The sequence below is a fragment of the Syngnathus acus genome, chromosome 11 (genome assembly GCF_901709675.1).
Source record: "Syngnathus acus chromosome 11, fSynAcu1.2, whole genome shotgun sequence".
Lineage (NCBI taxonomy): Eukaryota > Metazoa > Chordata > Actinopteri > Syngnathiformes > Syngnathidae > Syngnathus > Syngnathus acus.
The window spans coordinates 5,574,837-5,596,128 of NC_051096.1; the positions used below are offsets into that span (position 1 = coordinate 5,574,837).

A 21,292-nucleotide genomic window follows, 5' to 3' on the forward strand; every position below is an offset into this window, starting at 1 on the left:
TTTATGCAAAATGTTTAATAATTAGACATTTTTTCTGAAATATCATACAGCCAGAATCAAATTAAATGGTGCAACTGCGGCCATTTTGCTGCTTGCCTGCCGTAACAATTTTCAAGTAGGAGAAATCACCTCCACTTTTGCAACTCTCTGATGTGCATTGGGTCATTTATCACACGCACAAGCTCTTAGTGGCTCATTGTCCACTGGCAAGAGTCATATCCTCACCATGCAAGGTATTCCGAAGCTTGTTTATGCAGCGTGTGCCTTGCAGCTGCAGCCCATTCAAATGGCTACCGCCGCTATTCTTTTCTGTCTACGGTATGTGATGAAGTGCATTGCAGCACCTGTTTCCTATACCAAACAGCTTTTCAGTTTGTTTGGATCAGCAAATATTAATCATCCCGTTTCCATAACATTAAGCCGGGCGGAGTCGGTCGTTCAGCGGCGTGCAATTTTCAGCTTGTTCAACTTGACATCCATTATCAGTTTGCTGCCAGTGGGAGATTTTGCGATCCAGCGAGCTGCGCAATCTCCCGCCAGCTTGAGTTACAGCTTCTAAATCCTCCTTTTGAACCTCCACAAAGTCAAACAATCCGCAGCTAGTGGAAGATTTGTATTGGGGCCCTGTCTCCTTGACAACAGCCACCATGGCCGCGGTATCTTTAACTCTCGCACCTAGCAGATTACACGAACGGCTGCAGTAGGTCGGCGGGGTGTTATGATGGCATATTTCAAGCACGGAAATAGCGGCGGTGTAAGATGAGACGCCCGCTTTTCATCTCGCCAGGTGTCAGCGCCGCACGGGTTGCGTAAGAGCCGACCCGGGGTTCAACAGTGGGTGCTACGTGGAGATCACAGGAACGTGCGAGCGCCGACGCGGGGAACCAAGTCTTAATGGACACAGGAGGAGGACAACGGCTCTTCTGTGCGCCGAGGTGGCCCCTCGCCGCTCACTGTGAAAGTCTGTTCCTCAAACTTACTCAGACACATTTATGGGAGTCTTAACCCCCCCCTTCTTACCTTCACGTTTCCCTCATGTTGCCTAGCACCTCCGCGTGGGTTTAGACAGATGAGACCTCAGTTAGTGTCTCCGTCTTTGTGCCCTGTGACCTCACGGCCCGGCAGCGGCACGGAGGAATGCACAAAATACACACAAAAAAAAGGAAAGAAGAGTAAGTCTGAAACAATGTTGTTTTGCTGCCAAAGGTCGCCTCACTCTCGAGTCGTACTGATTTACATCCCAAAACCACCAAAAGCTTTTGCCTGGTAACAAGATCATGCTGATAATAGTTTTGACATTTTCAAGATTTACAAAATCCAGTCAGAATTGAGAAATAGAATAGTGGCTACGATAATTGGAGCGGAATGGTGTGAAATAAACCAAACGACCAATGCGGCATTGAGGGCCCCCCGACTTGAACAAATGTGACTGACATGGCGGCTTTCATTTAAATGTAATTTCCACAGTTGTATTTCAATGAGCTGAATAGCTCCTTGTAACACGACTAAAGGCATCTCTTTATCTGGCCGTCAACTTGGCAGCGATAAAGGTGAAGACTGAAAAACAAGGCCATAAATAAACAGAATTAGGGCTCCTTCGCATTGCACCATGCGCACTGTGCACATGATTTACTGATTCAACTGGATGCCAAGGCCATTTTTTATATTCTGGTGTTCACAGTTTTTTTTTTTTTTAAATGGCTCACACTTGTTCATTCATTGTGCACAGCTCAGGCCAGCCTACCTTCTTCCCCCAGTGAGTAATTTGCCTGTGCATTGCTCTTGTATTGCTAGCGAGCTAACTGTTCATCATTCTGTCAGCAGCCACTGCAGGATAATGTTTCAGTGTCAAGAGAAGTTTTAAAATTCATGATATACTGATCCCCCCCCCCCGCTTACAGCTCGTTATTGACAAGACGGGGGTGAAAAATCCCGTTTTTCGAATTGACTGTGCGCAGATCCTACACTTGAACTTCCAATCATTCTCTTCACTGAGCAATAAGCTTTGTCATCCTCTCTCAAATTGATCCCGCTGGTTCACCCTGATCTTTGTGACGATATAGAAGCAGAGGTGTGATTACGTGTTGACACTCTCATTTCTGCAGCAAAGATTTTCAGCCGTTGCTGAGGTGTCAGACTGCTCGTATCAACTCTCGCTCTGATTGAACCTTGTTTTCTATGTGTGTGTGTCATGTGTGTTTACTGTGTGTATGCAGATTTAATCAGGCCAATGATCCCATGGGTGTGTTAAAGCAGCAGTGAGAAAGAAATGAGATCCTCATTTGCTGAATGGGATTATGAGGCAGCTAAAAATCTGCAAATTAGCTTTACGGAATCCCCAAAATGCAACTATTTGACATTTTCTTCGAGCAACAAAGGCTTGAACGTAAAATGAATCCATATTTTTTGTATTCAATGTTGTCATCTTGCGATAGACAATGGCTGCTATGAACTGCTGAGCAATTAAATCTCCAGACCGCAAAACGCAGATACGAAACAGATGAGCAGTAAATCGTCCCGTTTGAATTTCATATGTAAACAAACATGATATTGTTGAAATATCGACGTAATCTGCTCAGTTGCGTCCTCGAGTCCTCCATTTTAGTCAAGTCCGTGCCAAAGTCTGCTTTGCCTGTGCGATGCATCCAGCACATTTGGACTCTTGGAGCTGTCCAAGGCACTGAAACAAAAGCACAGAGAGGAAAACATTGTGGTTTTGGCTTTGCTCTGCTGGTTATTTATGGTGAGTATCCATCCATCCTTTTGTGCTTTGTGGGCAGTGACGACGCGGGAGGGAATTCTTGGAAGGGAATGTTATAAATAACTGAAATGTGCCTCAAATGTTTGGTGAGCAGTGAAGGCTGGCAGGGCACTTGAGTCGAACTATGCAAAAAAAAAAAAAAAAAAAAAAAAACATGGCTGTGCCAAGTGTGACCTACTTTTCGTGTCTTCAAACTGCTCGCCTCCCCCGCTAGCTATCAATCATCTCTCAAGCTCATGCCCCCTGCACATCTCAAAAGACAGGAAAAACCAATATCTGAGAGCAAATATAGTTCATGATTTTCAAAACAGACTACTAGAATAGTTTTCTAAAGATTTGGAAGGCTTTTTGTCCAAACAGGCTACCGATGGATAGTTTCTTAATGTAGGGTGTAGTCCGGCCTGGCACATTGCTCAATACAACAAATCTAATTGTGGCCCAGTCACAGTGCTCTGATTGCTCTTGAACACCAAGCTCCGCCAGGGATGTGTGGTTGAAAACTAAAACGAGCGCTGGATTTGGAAAGGGACGAAGTGAGACACGGTGAGACTCAGGACAGGCTCTTAAGTCCAATGAAGAGGTGATCCAATCCAAAGCCTCACTGGAAGGTGCATGTCATTATTCATTAGTGCTCTTCGCTTCCGCCCACAAATCTGCGAGCGTTTAAACTCCCACAAGAAATGTCTCATTCGATTATATTTTATGTGTCACTGTAACATTTAAAGCCTACTTAAATTGGACAATAAGATTTCAGGTCAGGAAATGATTACTGTAAATCTAAAGGTCCATAAAAGTATTAGGATATATCTTCTGAAATGTCTATTTGTTTAAATTCTAAATTTTTTTAGATGAGCGAATAAGGATAGAAAAGGCTCCCAGTCGTGAGGACCTCGAAGCTCGGTTTTGCGACACACGTATGCATCAAACCTGCCAAGTTGTGGTCAGCACTTTCGGCTCTCCAACGTTTCGCTCCCAGCGCATATGCAGATGTTAGCGGCAGCTGTTCAGATTTATGTGCGAGGCTGCTCCAGTAGCAGCTGTGCTTTTTTTTTTTTTTTTTTTGCAGAGTCAAATCAAATAAGTGTTTGTGCTTTTGAATTTGTGTCGTCGGCAAAAACTAAATACAAAACAATCATTAATAATGTGGAAAAAGAAATGTGAAGGCTCCTTCATGCTTAAATGTTTGCACAATGTTATTTTAGAATGATTTAACTCTACTAGTTATTTTTAGTTCCATCCATATTAATGAGATGCCAAGTTTCACTCATTGTTCCTCCATCGTTCATTAAATATTAAGTGAAGCGACATTATTTTTCTTGTTTTGAATCACAGCCTCATATTTTATTACATTTGGATTTTATGACATAATCATGCTAACTACAATTTTTCTTTTGCCAACAATTGTCATTAGTAATAATTTAGCCATAGGTTGTAAGTGATTTCAGAACAATTTAAATAATTGATAAGAAATTATTACCGTATTTTCCGCACTATAAGGCGCACCTAAAAACCTCCAATTTTCTCAAAGTGCGCCTTATAATCAGGTGCGCCTTATATATGGACCAATATTGAGCCACTACAGCAGGCGTGTCCAAAGTCCGGCCCGCGGGCCAAATGTATATATCTTATATATGGACAAAGTTTTAAAATGGGCCATTCATTGAAGGTGCGCCTTATAATCCGGTGCGCCTTATAGTGTAGAAAATACGGTATTGACTATTTACAAAAGTGAATATTGGCTCACTATTTGGCAAGAATGCCATAATTTATGGCAAAATAATTTTGCTGATCAATTTCTTAACCTGAGCTGATTTTCCCAAAATGTTCCTCAGGTATGTTAAAGCTCAATTTTACAACTCTCGCCAACATCTGATAAATATTTCCAGCAAGTAAACACTCAAAGAGCCAAAAGCAAAGACAGCAGATGAACATCCCATCATTGAAAGAATGTGCCTGCCATTTTGTTTTGTCTGCAGAGCTCATCTGTTTGGCCGTGTTTATACGAATCGTTGGCTTTAAGAGGCACGCTTGCTGTAAATCTCCAGTTGTAGACTAAATGATTTGGACTTGGCAACGAAATGTGTCGTGATGCTTATGTTAGTGACAAAGCGACATAGCATCAGATTCTAAAGGAAGCCATTTTCCCTTTTTATTTTTCTATTTATCTACCTGGGGCAAAAGCACTTTCACGGGAGCTGCTCCTTGAACAGAGGGCAGGAATAAAAGAAGAGGTCACGTTACCACCTCCTTTAGCTGCTGCGGGCGATCCAGCTCTACTTCTGACCTGCTTTAACCTGCCAGCATGCTTCTCGATCTCCTGAGTCCTCCCCCCATCCCCTCTCCTTTTTTTCTGCTCCAATCCGCCCGCATCCAGCAACACCCACGTCGTCAGCCCTCGCTGTATCTCGTTATAAACAAACCCGTTGAAAGCCCGGGGAATGTTTTTGGAAGACAAAAGATGCTTGTTTGTGAGTGACATTCAAAAACACTAATGAAGCTTCACTTAAATTGGTAGTTGTTTAGGTTTGAATTAATTACACTTGGTTGTTATAAGAAACTAAAATTCAAAAGTGGTCTATCTTTTTTTTTGGTGTAGACTGTTGTTGTTTTTCGTTTCTTGATTGTCTCTAAAATAAAATGAAAAAAACCTCGAAAAAAATTCTGATCATTTTTCCAAACCGCTGAACATGACTTAAATCTACAACACATGTAACAAATAAAAACCAGTATTGTGTCTTGTATCAGTTTATTTTAAAAATCTGAAATAAAATTGAATAATTCCAACACTTGAATCATTTTTTTCCAACGTAAAGCATTTCAGATTTTTTTTCAAATTTATTTAAATTATACTGCCGTGAGACAATATGAACGCCCTGTGTACAGTTTCTTTTCTTTTTTTTTTCTTTTAGGGTGAAGGCAGCTATATTTCATTCTGACAGCTCTATAGTTGTGTGGTACAGTAATACTACCATGCACACACGATACAAACTTCTTTTGAGGGATTATACAGAGCAGGATGTTGTTGATTCCAAACAAAGAGGTTAACCTTTCACTCTCCTGGTTTGTTTGCATCACTTTATCGCTAGTGAATGAGCACTCAGGCAACTTGAGCTCTTTTTATTTCCATGTCAACAGCTCAATATTGAAGATAATTCAGCGAGGGATTTTTTTAGGTTGGAAAGCACAAAGGAGTGTTTTGCAGAAGAAATATGAGATCGTACTGGGTAAAATTAAACTTGAGGTTTCAATTACATGATTAATGGCGCTTCCGTTCTAAGTCGGAAAAACGAGTACAGACTGAATGTTATTGCACAATTTTGTCAGGAGCTGTTGTGTTTGTTTTAAGGCAAGGGGAAAAAAAATTGTAACACAATTCTACATCGCTCTAAATTACAACCGCAATACATATACACAATGAACATGTTGTTAAATTAAATGTGAAAGGCAAATTACAAAACATCCAAATGTGAACTTGTCATTTGATTCCACCGCCTGTCTGCAAGTTGAGGCCAAAAATGTAAGCCGTCCCCAAATAAAAAATTAAAAAAATAGAGCTGTTTCCCGCCTGCTTGGCACATTTCAGCGCATCAAATCCCGAGTCGCAAGCAAAGGAGAAGTGGGTCAAGGCAGCTGCTTCCAAACTTGACGATCCCCGTTAGCATAGCGCTGCCAGACTGCATTTCCCCCCCGGCATGAAAACCTCAAACCCTTTTCCACTCCTGCCACAATCGAGTCGGACCTCTGATGTCTGTCTTCTAAACCTGTTCCCTAACTTGTCACAGCGCTGAGGAAAAATCAATGAAATATTAGTTTGAGCTTCAACAGAGGAGAGCTGCTTTAGCATTTGGGATCCCGCAGGGATTCATGCCTGGCCCCTTGCAGTTGTTATCTCTTCAAAACACCCAAACAGATGATGCTTTGTTTTTCCTGACATGTCTGGACTGGCTTTCCACTTACTGGTTCTTGTATTCCTTCTACAGAGGTCTCATTGATTTCCAATGATTTTTTTTTCGGCCCATCATTCTGCATATGATAATATTTCATTTCGAGACCAGGCTTGAAATGAATCTCTTAGCATACTGAGACACTTCCTCACTTATAAAGCATTTGTTTTGTTTGTGGAGTGTCTTGGGAATAAATTGTCACCATCAAATTATTCTTCTCTTCCTGTTTTTCATTTGCTTACTTTATATTCATGACCCAGAAGTGTTTTTCAATCAAATATTTTCTGTAATTTTGACTTTATAATTACATTAGCTCATGTTAATGATAAAAACAATGTTGTGTTCCGATTTAGGACGTTGTCTTAGAAACAAGACAAACCACTGTACTAGATGTGATTAATTGAGAATAATTAATGTCTATTTGGTTAGCCTTGGTCTTATTTGGCTAAAAAAAAAAAAAGCAGTTACATAGATCAGAATGTAAAATCCTTGTCGGAAAGTCTGATTCAGTAACCCAACGCAAATGAGATTATTTCGAAGCTGCCGATCATTAGTGCTAAGCCATCCCGGGCCATTGATGACTCATCTGGTCCCACATTAAGTCAATTATATCAATGCAGCAGATGGAAAACATGAATTCAAACTACAACATAGTTTTTATTTTGACTATAGCAACATTTTGAACTTCAATTCTCAAGTGGGTTTGAAAAATATTTACTGCGTGTTTCTGGTCTCTTCTAACAGGATTACAAATATATTTCCTGACGCAAAGCCGATGGATGGAAAAACTGAAAGCGACATCCTGACATCCTCACAGGTAAAATGAGCTTATGTCATTTTACCATCTCTTCGGGGCGGATTGAAGTGTTTCGTTTCCACGCATGACAGAATATACTCCAATGTGGTGTGGGAAAGCGAGGAACAAAATACCTCACCCACAGTTGAATGTAACCTGAGAAGCATCCACTTAAAACACAACAGATATCAGGTAGCAATTGTTTAAAAAAAATCCTTAGGGACATGTAGACCACTATTAAGTTGAGGAGCAACATGGCGTCTCCATCTTTAGTTGTGTGACTGCAGACATGACACATGTGCGCTTAATCCCATGACAAATACCGGCCAGAATTTCACACATGATTTAATGTGCGTTCATTCATCAGGGTTGGCACGGAACCGGGGATGTGCTTGGAAGGAGGAGGAGGGTAAACAAGAAGAGCAAAAGTTTTATTTCTCAACTGTGCTTAATCTGCCATGAAATAACACTGCCTGTTGACTCCTATCACCTTTGGTGCGGCTTAACTGGTTGAGCAGTTGGTGACCACCCACAGGGTTGTGTCATCACCATGCCATGAGAGGATCACCCCAGCTCACACACAAACACTGAAAAAAAGAAGACAAATGTTTATTTAACATTTAAATACTAATATTGGCAAAAATCCTTCTTGTCACTTAATTTCCTTTTTGGAGATTGAGTTACTCTCAAATCTCTCAAATCAGCACATCTTTGGATTTTAATGACAGTTCCAGCTTCTCTGACCACCTCTGGTGTGATAAGAAGTTATACTATCGGGTCTAATGTGGATCAGATTACCAGATGTATAGCAATACATCTCATAATCTCCACCAGGACAGGAAGCAGTGAGTCCAGGAGACCGAGCGTCTCCGTCTGACCTCAGCGACTGTCTGTAGCTCCACCTGAAAAAGCAAAAGCTGACCTGGAGTAATGTGGAGGAATTTTTCAATCATAATAATAATAATGCATTTCGACTGACATTTGCTCTGCTGTTTGAGGAAGTGTTTACATATTTGTGTTTGTGCTTGCACTTAATTTTCTGTAGGACAACCTTCATCTCAAGCTCCGGTTTACTTTAACAAAGACTTGCTAATGATTTGAACTTTCCTCTAAGAGTAAACACTACTGTCATTGCTCCCAGGAGAAGCTCAACACTCCAATCATTTTTTTTTTTTTACATTTCCCCTTTGCCGGATTGGATATTATTATTCTGCTTTCATTTTGCTGGTCACAGAGCAAATAATTCCATATTTGGTTTCACAGATGGCAGGATTATAACATGCAAATGAGCTCACTAGAGGAAGATATGAAGAAAAATATTGAGAGACTTTTTTTTCCCTCTCGCTCTCTCTGTGCTGGTAATTATTTTTGGTGTGACAGATGGAACGAGCGGGGAATAGTTCCAAAGTAAACTAATGAATATTAATTACGATAAAAGAGGCGAGTTTAAACAGGATTCTTTGAGGTTTTTAATTTTTTTTTTTACTACTAATCTTGTTTGCTATTATACATCATGCATAAATGATCACATACAGTGGATATAAAAAGTCTACACACCCCTGCTCAAATATCAGATTTATCAGGGGTGTGTAGACTTTTAATACTTGCCCGTATCATGTCCACGATTAAAATCATAATGTATTTTTATTAATGAAATAAAAAAAACAGATTTTTATCTTCAACGGGCCTGCCGTGGTGATTGAAACAGGAAGTGACACGCTAATGACTGCAAAATGAAATCTAGCCAGAGCTCGCCGCAGGATAGCGGGGATGATGATGGACGTGCGTGCGGCTGGCTTGGCGACGACGCACGTCACCTGCTCATCGCACACGTAACTGGACGGCCACTTAACGAGGCCTGTTTCCAATCAAGCAGACGGATGGACGTGCGGGCTGCCTCATCTGTCCTCCCTGCCAACCCAGCAAGAATGCTACGTGCCCCCGGAATCCAATTTCCCTTCACAGCCTGTAATACCTCGTTTGAGGTTTTACTGCATGTTTATCCGATGGATTTTCCTCCTGCCAGGACCACAAGGGACTGGAACGGTGTCCACTTGAATTTTTCCATAGTGCGGCTTGGGGAAGTAGGAGTGTCATGGAGCTAATGTGCTGCCTGGCCGTTGAACCGTGAGGGTGGATCCTCGTGTGGATGGGAGGATGACATTTATGATGGGAAGCCTGTAATTATGTGGGCATCTGCCAGATAGCTACAGCACCGGTGTTATGTTCACCGTGAGGACCGGAATGCTCGGGTTTCATTTAGGTGTTTATTCATTAGTATCCAGTTGGAGTATTTTTCCAGACTTCCTTTCAGACTCAAATTTTGTCTGACATGCTTGCAAAAAAAAATTGAAGGTATTTTTTTTTTTTTTTTTGCTTGTCTCTGGCATTTTTGGAGAGCAGCAGGTAATACATCTGGAAGAGGCAACCAACCTTGCCAGGCCTCATTTGAAGCTCCACTGCTGAACTGTGACCTATCAAATCGTTGGGCCTTAAACTAAAAAAGAAAAGGGCAAAGAGAGCATCTGTTGTCCTTCTGAACGCTCATAAACTATTCAAACAGTATTCAGAAAGGAACTGATTGACAGGGAATGTGCAATTGGGCATTTTTGGCCGTGTTGTGAAGCAGATTGCAAATGTTTGGTAAACATCGGGATTAAACGGGCTCAGCTGATTCACACTAAACATACACACTGTAATCTTCTTATTCACCAAACAAGGTTTGGAAATAACTTCTACTTTAAATCATGGGGACATTTAAATTCTAGTTTAATATTTAGTCTTGTGTTATACATTTACAAGAAAGCAGCACAATTTCCTGGTGTCCCAAAACACCTTTTAATAATTAATAGCTCTCCCTGCTTCATTCTTGCTTGAGTAAGATTTCATCTCACCTGAAATGAAAGTGTGCACACACACACACTCCCATTTTACTCAAATTCTCCAGGCGTGAAAGTGAAGCTGATCAAAGCTCTATAAAGGCTTTTGGTGCCTTTGCAGGAATATTTCACTGCTCAAAGTAAATCTCCACATTATGTTGAAAGGATGCCTATTTATATAGATTTTTAAAAAAAAAAAAATTCCTTTCACCACAAATCAAGATACATGTCAGTATACAGTCATCAACCACATTATTATCCACCTTCTAATCTAATAATAAAAAAAAAAATTCTTGCTCTCACTTTTAATTGACACTGAAAATTGAGGCAAATTATTTGGGCCACCTCCAGAATGACAGAATGAGTTTAGTCTTGACTGGCAATGTGATTATGAAAGTATTTCTACACTCACTGTAATGTGTCATTTAAAAAAAAAATCCGTTTCTCAGAAATTCTCCCACCTCAATGACGATTGCATCATATCCGTGACTCCATTTGTCACAGCCTGATTTATTATAACTATTCTCCAGTACATGGAAATCCCAGTTTTCAATGGGGCCATTGTGATAGGTGACTAACTTGCCAGTAACTAACACACCTGAAATGATCAATATCGAGCGTGCAAACAACAGCGATGAACCCGTGTGATAATTTCAGCAGATCCCAGACAACGATAAGCTTACCAGAATCCTTCGTTTATGCTTATGGAAAGTTTGCTTGTTGATTTGGAAGCTTTATCAGCATCACCCTCATACAGACGGAATCTGTTTCTTTCCTTTTCTGCTCCAGACAAGTTCGAGCGGATCCAGGAGAGATGTTAGCCTCAAGGGGAGGGTCAAGTTCTAATAATTGAAGTTTCAGATTGTTGGTCTGTTTTATGGTAAGAATTTAGTGGCTGCATGTCGAATCCAACGGAACGTGTAGTATCGGTTTCATTTTTTTCCAATATTGTTGTTCTGCACAGTGAGATTTAAATTCATGTGAAGGTCAGTAATTACAAAGTTTTTGCTGTGAACAAATCTTAGCCCCGAGGTGACGTTTGCTTAATAAGAGGCCAATACGCCCACGAGGCAACATCATGAAGCAACATGTCCTCTTTGTAGTCATTCACCACAAAATATTTCTAACCAGAAGTAAATAGGATTTGTCTTTCACTAGAATTACATTGCCTAAAGCAATATGGACCTCATTCTGGTTTTCCCACAGTTTAAAAACGACGTCAGTAATCAGTCAACATGATTCTTGATGTAACCCTTCAAAGACACAAGACCCCTATAATCAGATAAAACCTCGGTCATTGACAACGCAGTACATGACGTCTTTTCTTTTTTTCCCCAAAAGTCACACAAGTGTCAAGTTAGAAGATCTTGTTTTCATTTGATTGTTAGCAACATTGTGGAAAAAAAATATCTATGGAACTTCCCATGTATGTTACCAGAGTTATGACTGCGGTTCAATTGATTGCCAAACTTGTGACGTGGATTTATGTTTCATGTGGTGGCAGTGAGGGGATCAAGCTCTCTCTTGTTCTCCTGATGTTACGTGTCCCACTTCAAATGCATTTGTGGTTTACGATTGTAACCACCTGCACCCGTCCAGGTGAGGCACAATAACACTCAAAGTTCCATGTTATCCTTGCATAGGGGATTCCCAGCCTAGCATTAATTTTGCATTTGTAATATACACATGTTTTTTATTATTGTTTGAAGGCTAGAAAGCTTCAGAATCTGTTGGACACTGTTTTTCTTCTTTGTCTTCATCCGGCATGTTAGACCAAACATAGATAAAAAGACAAAAACAGAGGAGCCGCTGGTTTCTGATTGCATGTCTCAGTCTGGGGGGGTAAACTGCTTGCACCTTGAGTCACCACTCAGCCTGTTGGCTCTGGTTAAAGTGCTCTTGACTGTGACAAGGATGTCAGCCAGATCAGGGGGCTTCATGACTGGTGACTCACCTTGGTCAAGGGCATCTACCCTAGGGGTGGTGGGGGTGACAAAAAAAAGACAAAACACATGCTGGGAGGCTGATTTGCAGAGAGAGAGAAGAAAAAAAACTGATGAATAGAGAAACGTCTCACCTTACAAGTTCTCTGACATCAATGTGAAATCACAATAGGCTCAATATAAAAACCAGCGCGTGAAGAGTTCAAAAGGTGCATGTCAATGGAGTCCAATATACAGTGATGTATCAGGTTGCCCCCAAAATCCCCATCTGAAGACAAAAAAAGGAGCTGAGCAATTAGATAACCTCACCTTTCAAATGCAGACTGACAATAGACTGACCTCAAAGGATATTAATATACAAAACTTGTAGGATAGTGAAAATCCTTGCCTTCTTTTGTGAAAAAAGAAAATGGTGACAATGTGCAAACTGTTCTGATAGTTGCAGTAGTTAACCAGGCCAATTGCAACGTGGGATGAGAACGCCACCTGCTGGCCAATGCTCTACTCGCCCTACCTTATAAAAACGGGTTGAGTTTGACATATTGCTGATTGAATTTACTTTTAAAAAGAGGAGATATTTGACATGCAATTATTTCTGTCTATTCGACCACCATCACTGATTGGATGTCAATTTCTATTTTAACCTTTATTTTATCATTCAGCCAGCATGGCGTGTTTATATAAATAAAATATTTGCAATCTTCTCAGAGACCGATGGCATCTCAAGGAGAATCCATGCACACTCTATATAAACAAGGCGAAACGTGTTGTAGGGTTTAACAGTATTAAGACGTACTTCAGGACCACGGATAGCTCCCCATCGTAATTGACAACGCCCCGGAAGTAACCCGCTGCTCGGCAAGTGCCTTATTCTTTTTGTTTTCTTTACCCCGCTCCTCATTCAAAACCCAAACTAAACTCTTGGAATCATTATTAATGATTAATATTATTTGTTGTTGTTTTAAAAAAGAAAAAATAGTCGAGGTGCCCTTTTCTGATTGGCTGATTTCTACATCAGGAGAGCTTGCGCCGGCCGGCCGGTTGCGCGCACCAGAAGCACGCTAGAATAAAAAAGAAAGGTTCGCTAGAATTACTTTCACTCCAGTGTAACTAGCGCTCGTTGCTAATCTACCTTTGCCTACGTCACCACCCTGTTTCCCATTCATAAAGCTACTTTAATACGAAATATGCCCACGTAATATGAGTCTTTTAAAAAACGGTGCGCCTGTCCCTTTAAGGGTTATGTAGCCGGGCTGGTCAATGTAGGACGAGCGACCGACCGTGCGTGCGCGCTCCTGCCCGAGGTCCGGCTGCCGTCTTCATCATGGCCTCCACACCGCCGACTCCGCCGCAACCGAGGATGAAGCGATCAGCATACAGCCCTTCCCTTCCCGACGCGGAGACGGACGCCAAGCCGAAACAGCGGCACCGGTAGAGGCGAGCCGCGCCGGGGAGAGCCGCGCCTCACAGCCAATGCCACCCCGGTCTCCCCCATGCCTTCGCTCAAAGCCAAGCACGGCTATTCAATAAAGGAGGGTGAGAACCCGGGCGGTGGCAGAAACATGTCAACAAACAGGGATTATTCCGTTAATCTATCGGTGCAGCAAGTGCTGAGTCTTTGGGTGCAAGGGACGACGTTGCAGCACTTTGCAGGTATGTATGCAAGCCGGCCGGCCGGACGAAAGGTGCCGTGCGTCCGCTATTCAGCACTGGACGCTCGAGTGGCATTCAAATTGGAATAAAGCGATGTAACGTGATATTCGTGCTCACATGCTGACGCTATTACTACCACAGGAAAATGAATGAGACATGGCCAATTTGTATTTTTATGACGTGGGTGCACCCTTCTGTGAACTGAATGATGTGTATCCCCCCTTTGTCTAGCTTGCCATGAGCGAGGATTTAAAAAAAAAAAAATCGATACCTTTATGATCGTCATCTTCAATAGTCTTTTATAGTGCTTGAATGCAAATTCAGTTTTATTACGATCAAGTCATTTTTTGCCCTTGTCAGGTGAAGTTTTAAACATGGTGTTTCTATTTCCCCTGTACAAACAGGTTTAACCCTAATGAAACATTTATATTTTAATCTAACATACATAAAAATATTTCAAAACAGACCCATCCATCCCAGCTGACTTTTTGGGTGCACCCCTTGAGTTGGGTCACCTGCCAGTTTCATCCCACAATTTTCTTTTGTGCTGCATTTTGTATGCAGGGAATTATTATTATTATTATTTTTGTGTGTGAGCAGAAAATTCAAAGACAGGACATGTCATCATTTCCGATTGCCACCTTTTTTTTAGCTGCTTGCTTTGCATCCTGTGTGTTGAGCAACGTGTCGAGCATGAGCGAAAAAGAGGTAGTGGATGATGCTGAGTCAGCAGGAAGCCTTGAGCGCATGTAAAGCTGCGTGAAAGCGGAGGCGCAACACAGCATGGAAAGCGCTGATGAGGAGAGTGTATATAGAATACTGCCACCTGATCCCCCCCCTCCCCCAAAATCTGAATCCCTCCCCCAATACCAACCAGGTGATAAATGACCAAGTGAGACATGAAATGGGGTCATGGTGAGAATGTATGTGGTCCAACTGCACAATAGAAATAGACCTCACTAAGTACCTAATATCTTGAAATGTAATCATCTGTGTGTGTTTTTTTTTTGTGTACTTCCATGTCAGAAATGTGGTACTGGGTGTTCCTGTGGTGTCTTTTCTCCTCACTCTTCGTCCACGGGGTGATGGGGATGCTCATGTTCGTCATGCTGCAGCGCCACAAGCGGGGCCGTCTCATCGCCGTTGTGCTGGTCAGCGTGGGTTTCCTGGCCTCCCTCTCCGGAGGCGTCATCACCAGTAAGTTGTTGTTTCATGCATTATTATCTCTGCTTTTTTTTTTTTTTTTTTAATGCGCTCAGCAGAATCTGTTCAGCCTGGGGATGACAGTTTGCTTACGTCAGCCACAGGTGGCGCTGACAAGGGCAAAGGCTTGTGGGCTTCCTCATTAAACTTTTCCAGTCGGACCTCTAAATGTTCACCCAATCGCTCTCTGTCACTGTTTCCAGCTCGGATCCTGAAATAGACAATAAATTATTAATGCCAAGCAATAAAAAAGTCTGCACTGGATTTTTGTTGTCCTCAGGCGCAGCGATAGCGGGCGTGTACCGCGTGGCAGGGAAGGACATGGCACCCCTGGAGGCTCTGCTTCTCGGTGTGGGCCAAACCAGCCTCTCTGTCGTCATATCCTTCTCACGCATCCTGGCCACACTCTGAAATGAAGGTAATAGTTGAAGGACACAGACTTAATGAATGGCAGCCAATCAGAGACTTGAAATTGGCCTCTTGACCTTTGGGACTGGGTCCAAAAGTTGAGTTACTGCCATGTTTACGAGCGGGAACTCGGTTCAGCACAAGCAGCGCCAGGCAAACACAGCTCCATCCTCAGCTTCTGGACTGAAAGCCATGTTGGGGGTAACTTTGTGCCAACAGTCTGCTCTATATGAATGGGAATTTTTTAAAACATAAAATGGGTTCCTTTTTTAAGAGTCCGCTTGAGAACAAAAGTCGAGCAGTGACGACGCAACAAATGTTGAAAGCTATACAGTATTAATCATCACCCGGAGGTTTCACAGATTCTCGTTATCATTCCTTTTCGTTCAACAAACATGAAAACAAGTATCAGTGCCAAAAACTGCTTGCGAGTGAATGTTTGGGAGCGTTGCTATTAGCTACACTTGTTTGCTCTCTATTTTTTTTTTTTTTTTTTTAAAAACCTTGTCCCTTAAGTTATAAAGGTTTGATTTAAATCTGAAGAAGCTAGCGCCGCACATTTGACTCCAGACCAGAAGGGGGCATTGTGATCCCACAGCACTGCCAAAGAAACATGAAAAAGAAAATGCAAAATTGACAACAAAAGTGGATTGAAGGTAAGATAAATCGACGCTAGCTTTTTCAAATGGACTTTTTAACTTTGAATTTTGCACTGATTTTTACTCTTGCCTTGTTTTACCATGTAACTCTGGCGTGACATGTTACACTGAAATGAGTGATAGCATTTTTTTTTTAATTTTGAAATGCTGTCAAGATGTGCTTGAATGATATTGTTTGTGGTCAAGTAGGTCATAAACAAGTTTGTGTCCCGGGATTAAAAAAAGGCCCAAAATGTCAACAGCACATGACACCAAACCCAAAAATAGGAAGTCGAAGGGTATTTAATGCCAAAGTATCATTCATATGCTAGCTTTATTTCTTCCATCTCATTTTAGTGATGTAACATTTTTTTTAATGAATTGCTGCTTCAAGATCGGTCGGAAAATGTCATGACTGCTTTGAGTCAGTTTTTTGTGTGCCTTTTTCAAGGTATTCTGAAGGGTTATGTAACTGACACGCTCACCTACATTACCAGTTTTGTACACAAGAGGGCGTCATTGCACTGCATTAAAAACGCTGCGATGACAAATGAGACTTTTTTTTGTTTTTTGCATGCTTCCCAACTATCAAACTAATTGGAAAGCCAACTCAAACCCTCAATTTAATCTAATAATAGCTTTTATTACGAATTATTTACGAATTATTTCCCTCTTTTTCAAGGACCAAAGCTGTTTTTTTTCCACCATTTTTTATTTATTTGCAAATTTTATCATGTAAATTTTTTTTAACGGTGCTTTTGCAGCGTGTGTGATTGCTACCAACAATATTTATGTGCTATTCTTTAATACAAAGAGGTTATTAGTTGTTTTAAATGGTGTGCCCTAAAGCAGTATTTTCCAGCCTTTGGAGCCAAGGCAAATATTTGGCAGTATATGAACAAAGAAATATTATTTGCAGGAAAAACAAACGAACAAAATGGCCCCTCACTCTTTTACCCAGATGCCACATTGTGATTGCATGTGTCGTGTGCTAACGTGTGAAAGAGGTAATGTTCAAAACCTACAGTGGCACTGACAGTGCAGTGGTAAATAATGTATCATATGTTAATTCATTAAAAAAAAACGTTTTGTACCAGCCAAGCAGCTGATATTTATAACAATGGCTTATGTACAAATTGTTCCTTATAAATATCAGTTGAAATAAAAAAAAAGAAATCTTTTTAGAATACAAAAGCGTGTGGAGTGATGTTTTATTTACACTTTGAATATGTGATTATTAATACAGTGGTGCCCTAAGCTGCAAATTGTTGAACCCAATTTAGCTCTACGTGCCCACCCGCCACAAAGCAGGCCATTTTTAGACAAACCCAAACGTGCTTTGTCTTTGTCAGGCTAAAGGAAATTGGCTGTTTCTATTTAGTGGCATGAGTAAAAAAAAAAAAAAGTTTAATATGCGATCAACATTGTAATGACAGGCGGACGGGGCCACCCCATTCCCCTCCCTAAACATTTTGATTACACCCCAGACTCCAAACACAATTCCCAAGCATGCACACAATTGTTTTGTAACTTGACATTTTGTTGCTATTCCAGCAATGGGGTGGAATTTCTCAGACAGGATGTGATTTTTTGTTTTTATTTTAAACTTTCCCAAGCGTTAGTTGCACCCAGACATGCCAAGCTTCCTCAAAGCGACGTGATGACTTTATAGCACGGCTGATGATTTGATAGAACAAAGGTCTCGAGTTTTTTTTTTTTTTTTTTTTTCTTCGTGTTATTTTGCTCTTTAACCACTCAAACTAGGCTGGCGCTGATCTAATAATAAATGAGAAAAGTACATAAGTCATGAATACGGGTGCCGCTTTGCATATTCAAATGGAAAAATAAAGAAGCTAGACATGATGCTGTCACCCTCGCCACTCGCTCCTATTGTCTTATTATTTCCGCCGCAGGAAATACTCAAGAGTTGAGCGTGAGTGCAGACAAGGGGACTGCATGCCTGCTTTGTAAAAAAACACCCCTTCAACAATGACTGGAAACAGGCCAAGTCTTTTGAGCCAGCAGATCACTTTACATTATTGACCTTGCCTTTGTGTTTTGGAGTTTGACTCCAGTCGCTCAACATGTACAGTATATAAAGAGCAGACAACAGACAAACACTTCACCAGGCCGGGCTCCATCGGAGACCCGGCCCGCTGTCAGATCAGCGCCGGCTGTCTGGGCCTGACTCTGATCTCTGTGTCTGAGTTTACTTTGGGAGAAAACCTCCATCCCGACCTCCCGGGCTGGAATGTTCTACACGTTTTCCCGCAGTGACAACAACACAATGAAATCTGAGTCAAGCCGGAGAGCGCCGATCAAATGAAGGCCAAACACAACTTCAATTGCTCCAAATTTAGATCAGACAATTATAGTCTATTGAGATTTGATTGAGAGCTACAATGGATATAAAAAGTCTACACACCCTTAATTTAGATAAGACAATTTTAGTCTATTGAGGATTTTCAATCTGATTTGATAGTGGATATAAAATGTCTACACACCCCTAATCAAATGTGCTGGTGCATATAAAAAAAAAAAATCTGGATCCTTCTTATGTACAAGCTTTGTGTTGTCCTCCATTGTGTTACCACAACTCTCCCCCACTTGTATAATATTGTTGTTGTTCTCCATAAAGGCCACAAGAGGGCAGCATCTTCCCTCTTTGGATGAGGCTTCTGGCTGTCTACCTCAAGCGAGGAGCCCCAAGGCGATTTAGCCTCCAGCAAGTATAGGACAGAAACGCCATCACTCACTTTGACAGTCAATATCCTGGCAAAGCAGGTGATGATCAATTCTAAATCGAGACATTAGTCACATATTCACCTGAGGCCCATAAACTGGATAATCTGGAGATGGAAGTGGTGGCTTGCTGATTTTCAAATAGATGTCAAGAGACACCTTTGCTTATTTCAAGCATTTATTTTCTAAGATATTTTATTTGTGTTCTGACATTATTGTACAGTAGTGTCTTGTGACAAACTAAAAATGGCCTCTTTCCAAAAAAGGAAAAAAGCAATACCTCTGGAATGTTGATGACAAATCGAAAGTTAAAAAAAACACCCGGGCCTCCAGAAACCAGGAAGCAAGGACCAGCTGATCCCTCTCCACAGAATGAGCCAGTTTCTGCTGCCATGGGAAACTCAGCCATGACATTCATCTGTCTTTCACAGGTAATTATTTATTCCTATTTGGAGTTATTAATATTGATGACTGATTTATGCATTAAATGTTTGTCTTTCTGATTGGCTGTTAGCTAGCAACTAAAAAAGCATTATCCAGGAAATTAAACTCAGCTAAAACCTGCTTTTCTTTTTGAGTCTCTAACTTTGATCAAAACGCTGGAGAAATCTTCTTTGTTTCTGAAATGAATTGCTTTTTCCTTTGTTCCCCTCCCGGTGAAACGACACATCCATTTCCCTTTCAACAAATGAAAGTAGCACGATTCTGCGATAAGAATCATCGATCTTGGTCACAGAGGGTGGCTCAGACACATTTGAACATTGGACTGATAAGAGCGGCCTTGTGTCAGAGCTCAGATAGCATCGCGTCGTATGCGGTGTGAATTGAGGACTACTTTTTCAAGTCAAAGGATTTCCTCCTTTGTGCACTCTGCCGCACCCTTATGTAATATGTTTGTGTCAGTTGTAACTGTGAGGCGTCTGGGGGCTTTCTTGATCCAGATGAGTTGTGATATATATTTAAAAAAAAAAAGCTTCTCGTTCATCAATAATGAATCCAGAGTGAACGCGTCAAAACCCGGCAGACTACACCAGAACAGTTATATAATGCTTAGGCTAAATGCTACGGCCTTTTTCGAAAACGGCCGAGACAGTGACGGCTCTCCTGCAGAGCTGGCGCCCTCCCCCCCCCCGATCTTGGCGCCCTTACCCTGCCCGGGTCCTGACATTTTGATGGAGTGCACCGGGGTCTGTGGCGCTAACAAGCCACCGCTGAGACGTCGCCGCTCATTTGAGCACCGGCAGCCGTCCCGCGGCTTTCAGTGAACCGGGTGATGGATACGGGCACTTTCATCTCAGCCATTACTTTCACCTTGCTGGCTGGTAATGGTGACCTTTCCCCAAATGTTGTCTAACACTTAGCTAAGTAGTAGCGAGCAAGAATGTGACAATGATGGCTGGCGGAGTCCACAGGTTGCTCAGACCAAACAAGTCTTGTGTTATGTAATAAAATTTAATACAGTTTTCTTAAGATCACAGCAGAAATTCTACTTTGCACACCAGGTGGAAAGTCGTGCAATTTATTTTTCCCTTCCCATAGATATGATGTGTGTGTGTGGGTGGCAAGATAGTGGGGTAAAAATAAAGCGCAAACAGAATGAGTCACCCTTCCCTCAATCCCAGTCTGGTTATAAATAAATCCACGTCGAAACGCGCACATGCATACGCGTCCACACGCGTGGCTGACATTACATAAGCCTGCGTGGGAGGTGTGACGCCATGCATGTATAATTCATGGATGTGGGACTGAACTCAGGGGGGGAGGTCTTGTACCTCAGCGAGCCCCCAAACTCATCACGTATTATTCTCCGTGGGATCTCCATTGCAATTTCGGAGAGTGTGTTAGGTGGAGAGTGAGGTGACGGCTCGTTCAGAAATGACAGCGCTGAGCTATTTGAAGATGGCAATTTTTTTGGGAGTGAAATTTGACTTGATTTCAAATCTGCATTTAGTGCATTAATGGATCCATGGAGGCGGCAAAGTTATCTATAATGTGCTCATGACAGTTAATATAGTAAGTGACCCAATGTATTCAGAATCAATGTCCAATTAAGAACTCTAAAATTCTAATCAGAACAATTCGATGGATTTTGTTTTTTTGGAGCAGGTGCATTGTTAGGTACAGTCTGTTTCCGTTTTGTCCACAAGGGGCGCTAAAGTATTTAAAATAATTCATTTGTTATTGATTTAAAGCAAAACAGCATTATAGTGTAATATAATAAAATAAATAAAAATAAAAGCCCACTGAGACATGTAACGTAATGCATCGGGTCCTGGAGACTTGTTTCTTCTGCAAGCTGGCCTCAGGTCTGTCTTGTCTCAGCCG

General features: G+C 41.5%; 2 protein-coding genes and 1 long non-coding RNA gene across 3 annotated transcripts in view; 2 read left to right on the top strand and 1 right to left on the bottom strand.

Annotated features, from left to right (window-relative positions):
* Positions 1 to 5,891: 5,891 nt before the first annotated feature.
* Positions 5,892 to 13,679, bottom strand: LOC119130556. The gene is made up of 6 exons (XR_005099464.1): positions 13,604 to 13,679; positions 12,458 to 12,591; positions 11,064 to 12,354; positions 9,935 to 9,998; positions 8,300 to 9,641; positions 5,892 to 8,088 (listed from the first exon to the last, which is right to left on the bottom strand). It is a non-coding gene; the product is annotated as an uncharacterized LOC119130556 (long non-coding RNA).
* tmem170b (transmembrane protein 170B) lies at positions 13,411 to 17,388 on the top strand. Its single transcript, XM_037264399.1, has 3 exons — positions 13,411 to 13,976; positions 15,003 to 15,173; positions 15,460 to 17,388. Exons 1-3 carry the CDS (start codon positions 13,817 to 13,819, stop codon positions 15,588 to 15,590), a joined length of 462 nt encoding a protein of 153 aa, XP_037120294.1. The 5' UTR covers positions 13,411 to 13,816; the 3' UTR covers positions 15,591 to 17,388.
* A 1,911-nt stretch (positions 17,389 to 19,299) lies between these two features.
* The window catches only part of hivep1 (HIVEP zinc finger 1), a 33,075-nt gene continuing 31,082 nt past the window's right edge, over positions 19,300 to 21,292 (top strand). Inside the window, exon 1 of the mRNA XM_037263426.1 lies at positions 19,300 to 19,398. The gene's annotated coding sequence lies outside the window, so the exon portion shown is untranslated. The remainder of the gene's footprint in view (positions 19,399 to 21,292) is intronic.

What these genes read in the sequence shown, in the direction of transcription:
- tmem170b (XM_037264399.1), top strand. Translation starts at nt 13,817, where the DNA reads ATGCCTTCGCTCAAAGCCAAGCACGGCTATTCAATAAAGGAGGGTGAG. An exon ending in GACGTTGCAGCACTTTGCAG is followed by an intron (nt 13,977 to 15,002) that starts GTATGTATGCAA and finishes CTTCCATGTCAG; the next exon opens with AAATGTGGTACTGGGTGTTC. An exon ending in CTCCGGAGGCGTCATCACCA is followed by an intron (nt 15,174 to 15,459) that starts GTAAGTTGTTGT and finishes TGTTGTCCTCAG; the next exon opens with GCGCAGCGATAGCGGGCGTG.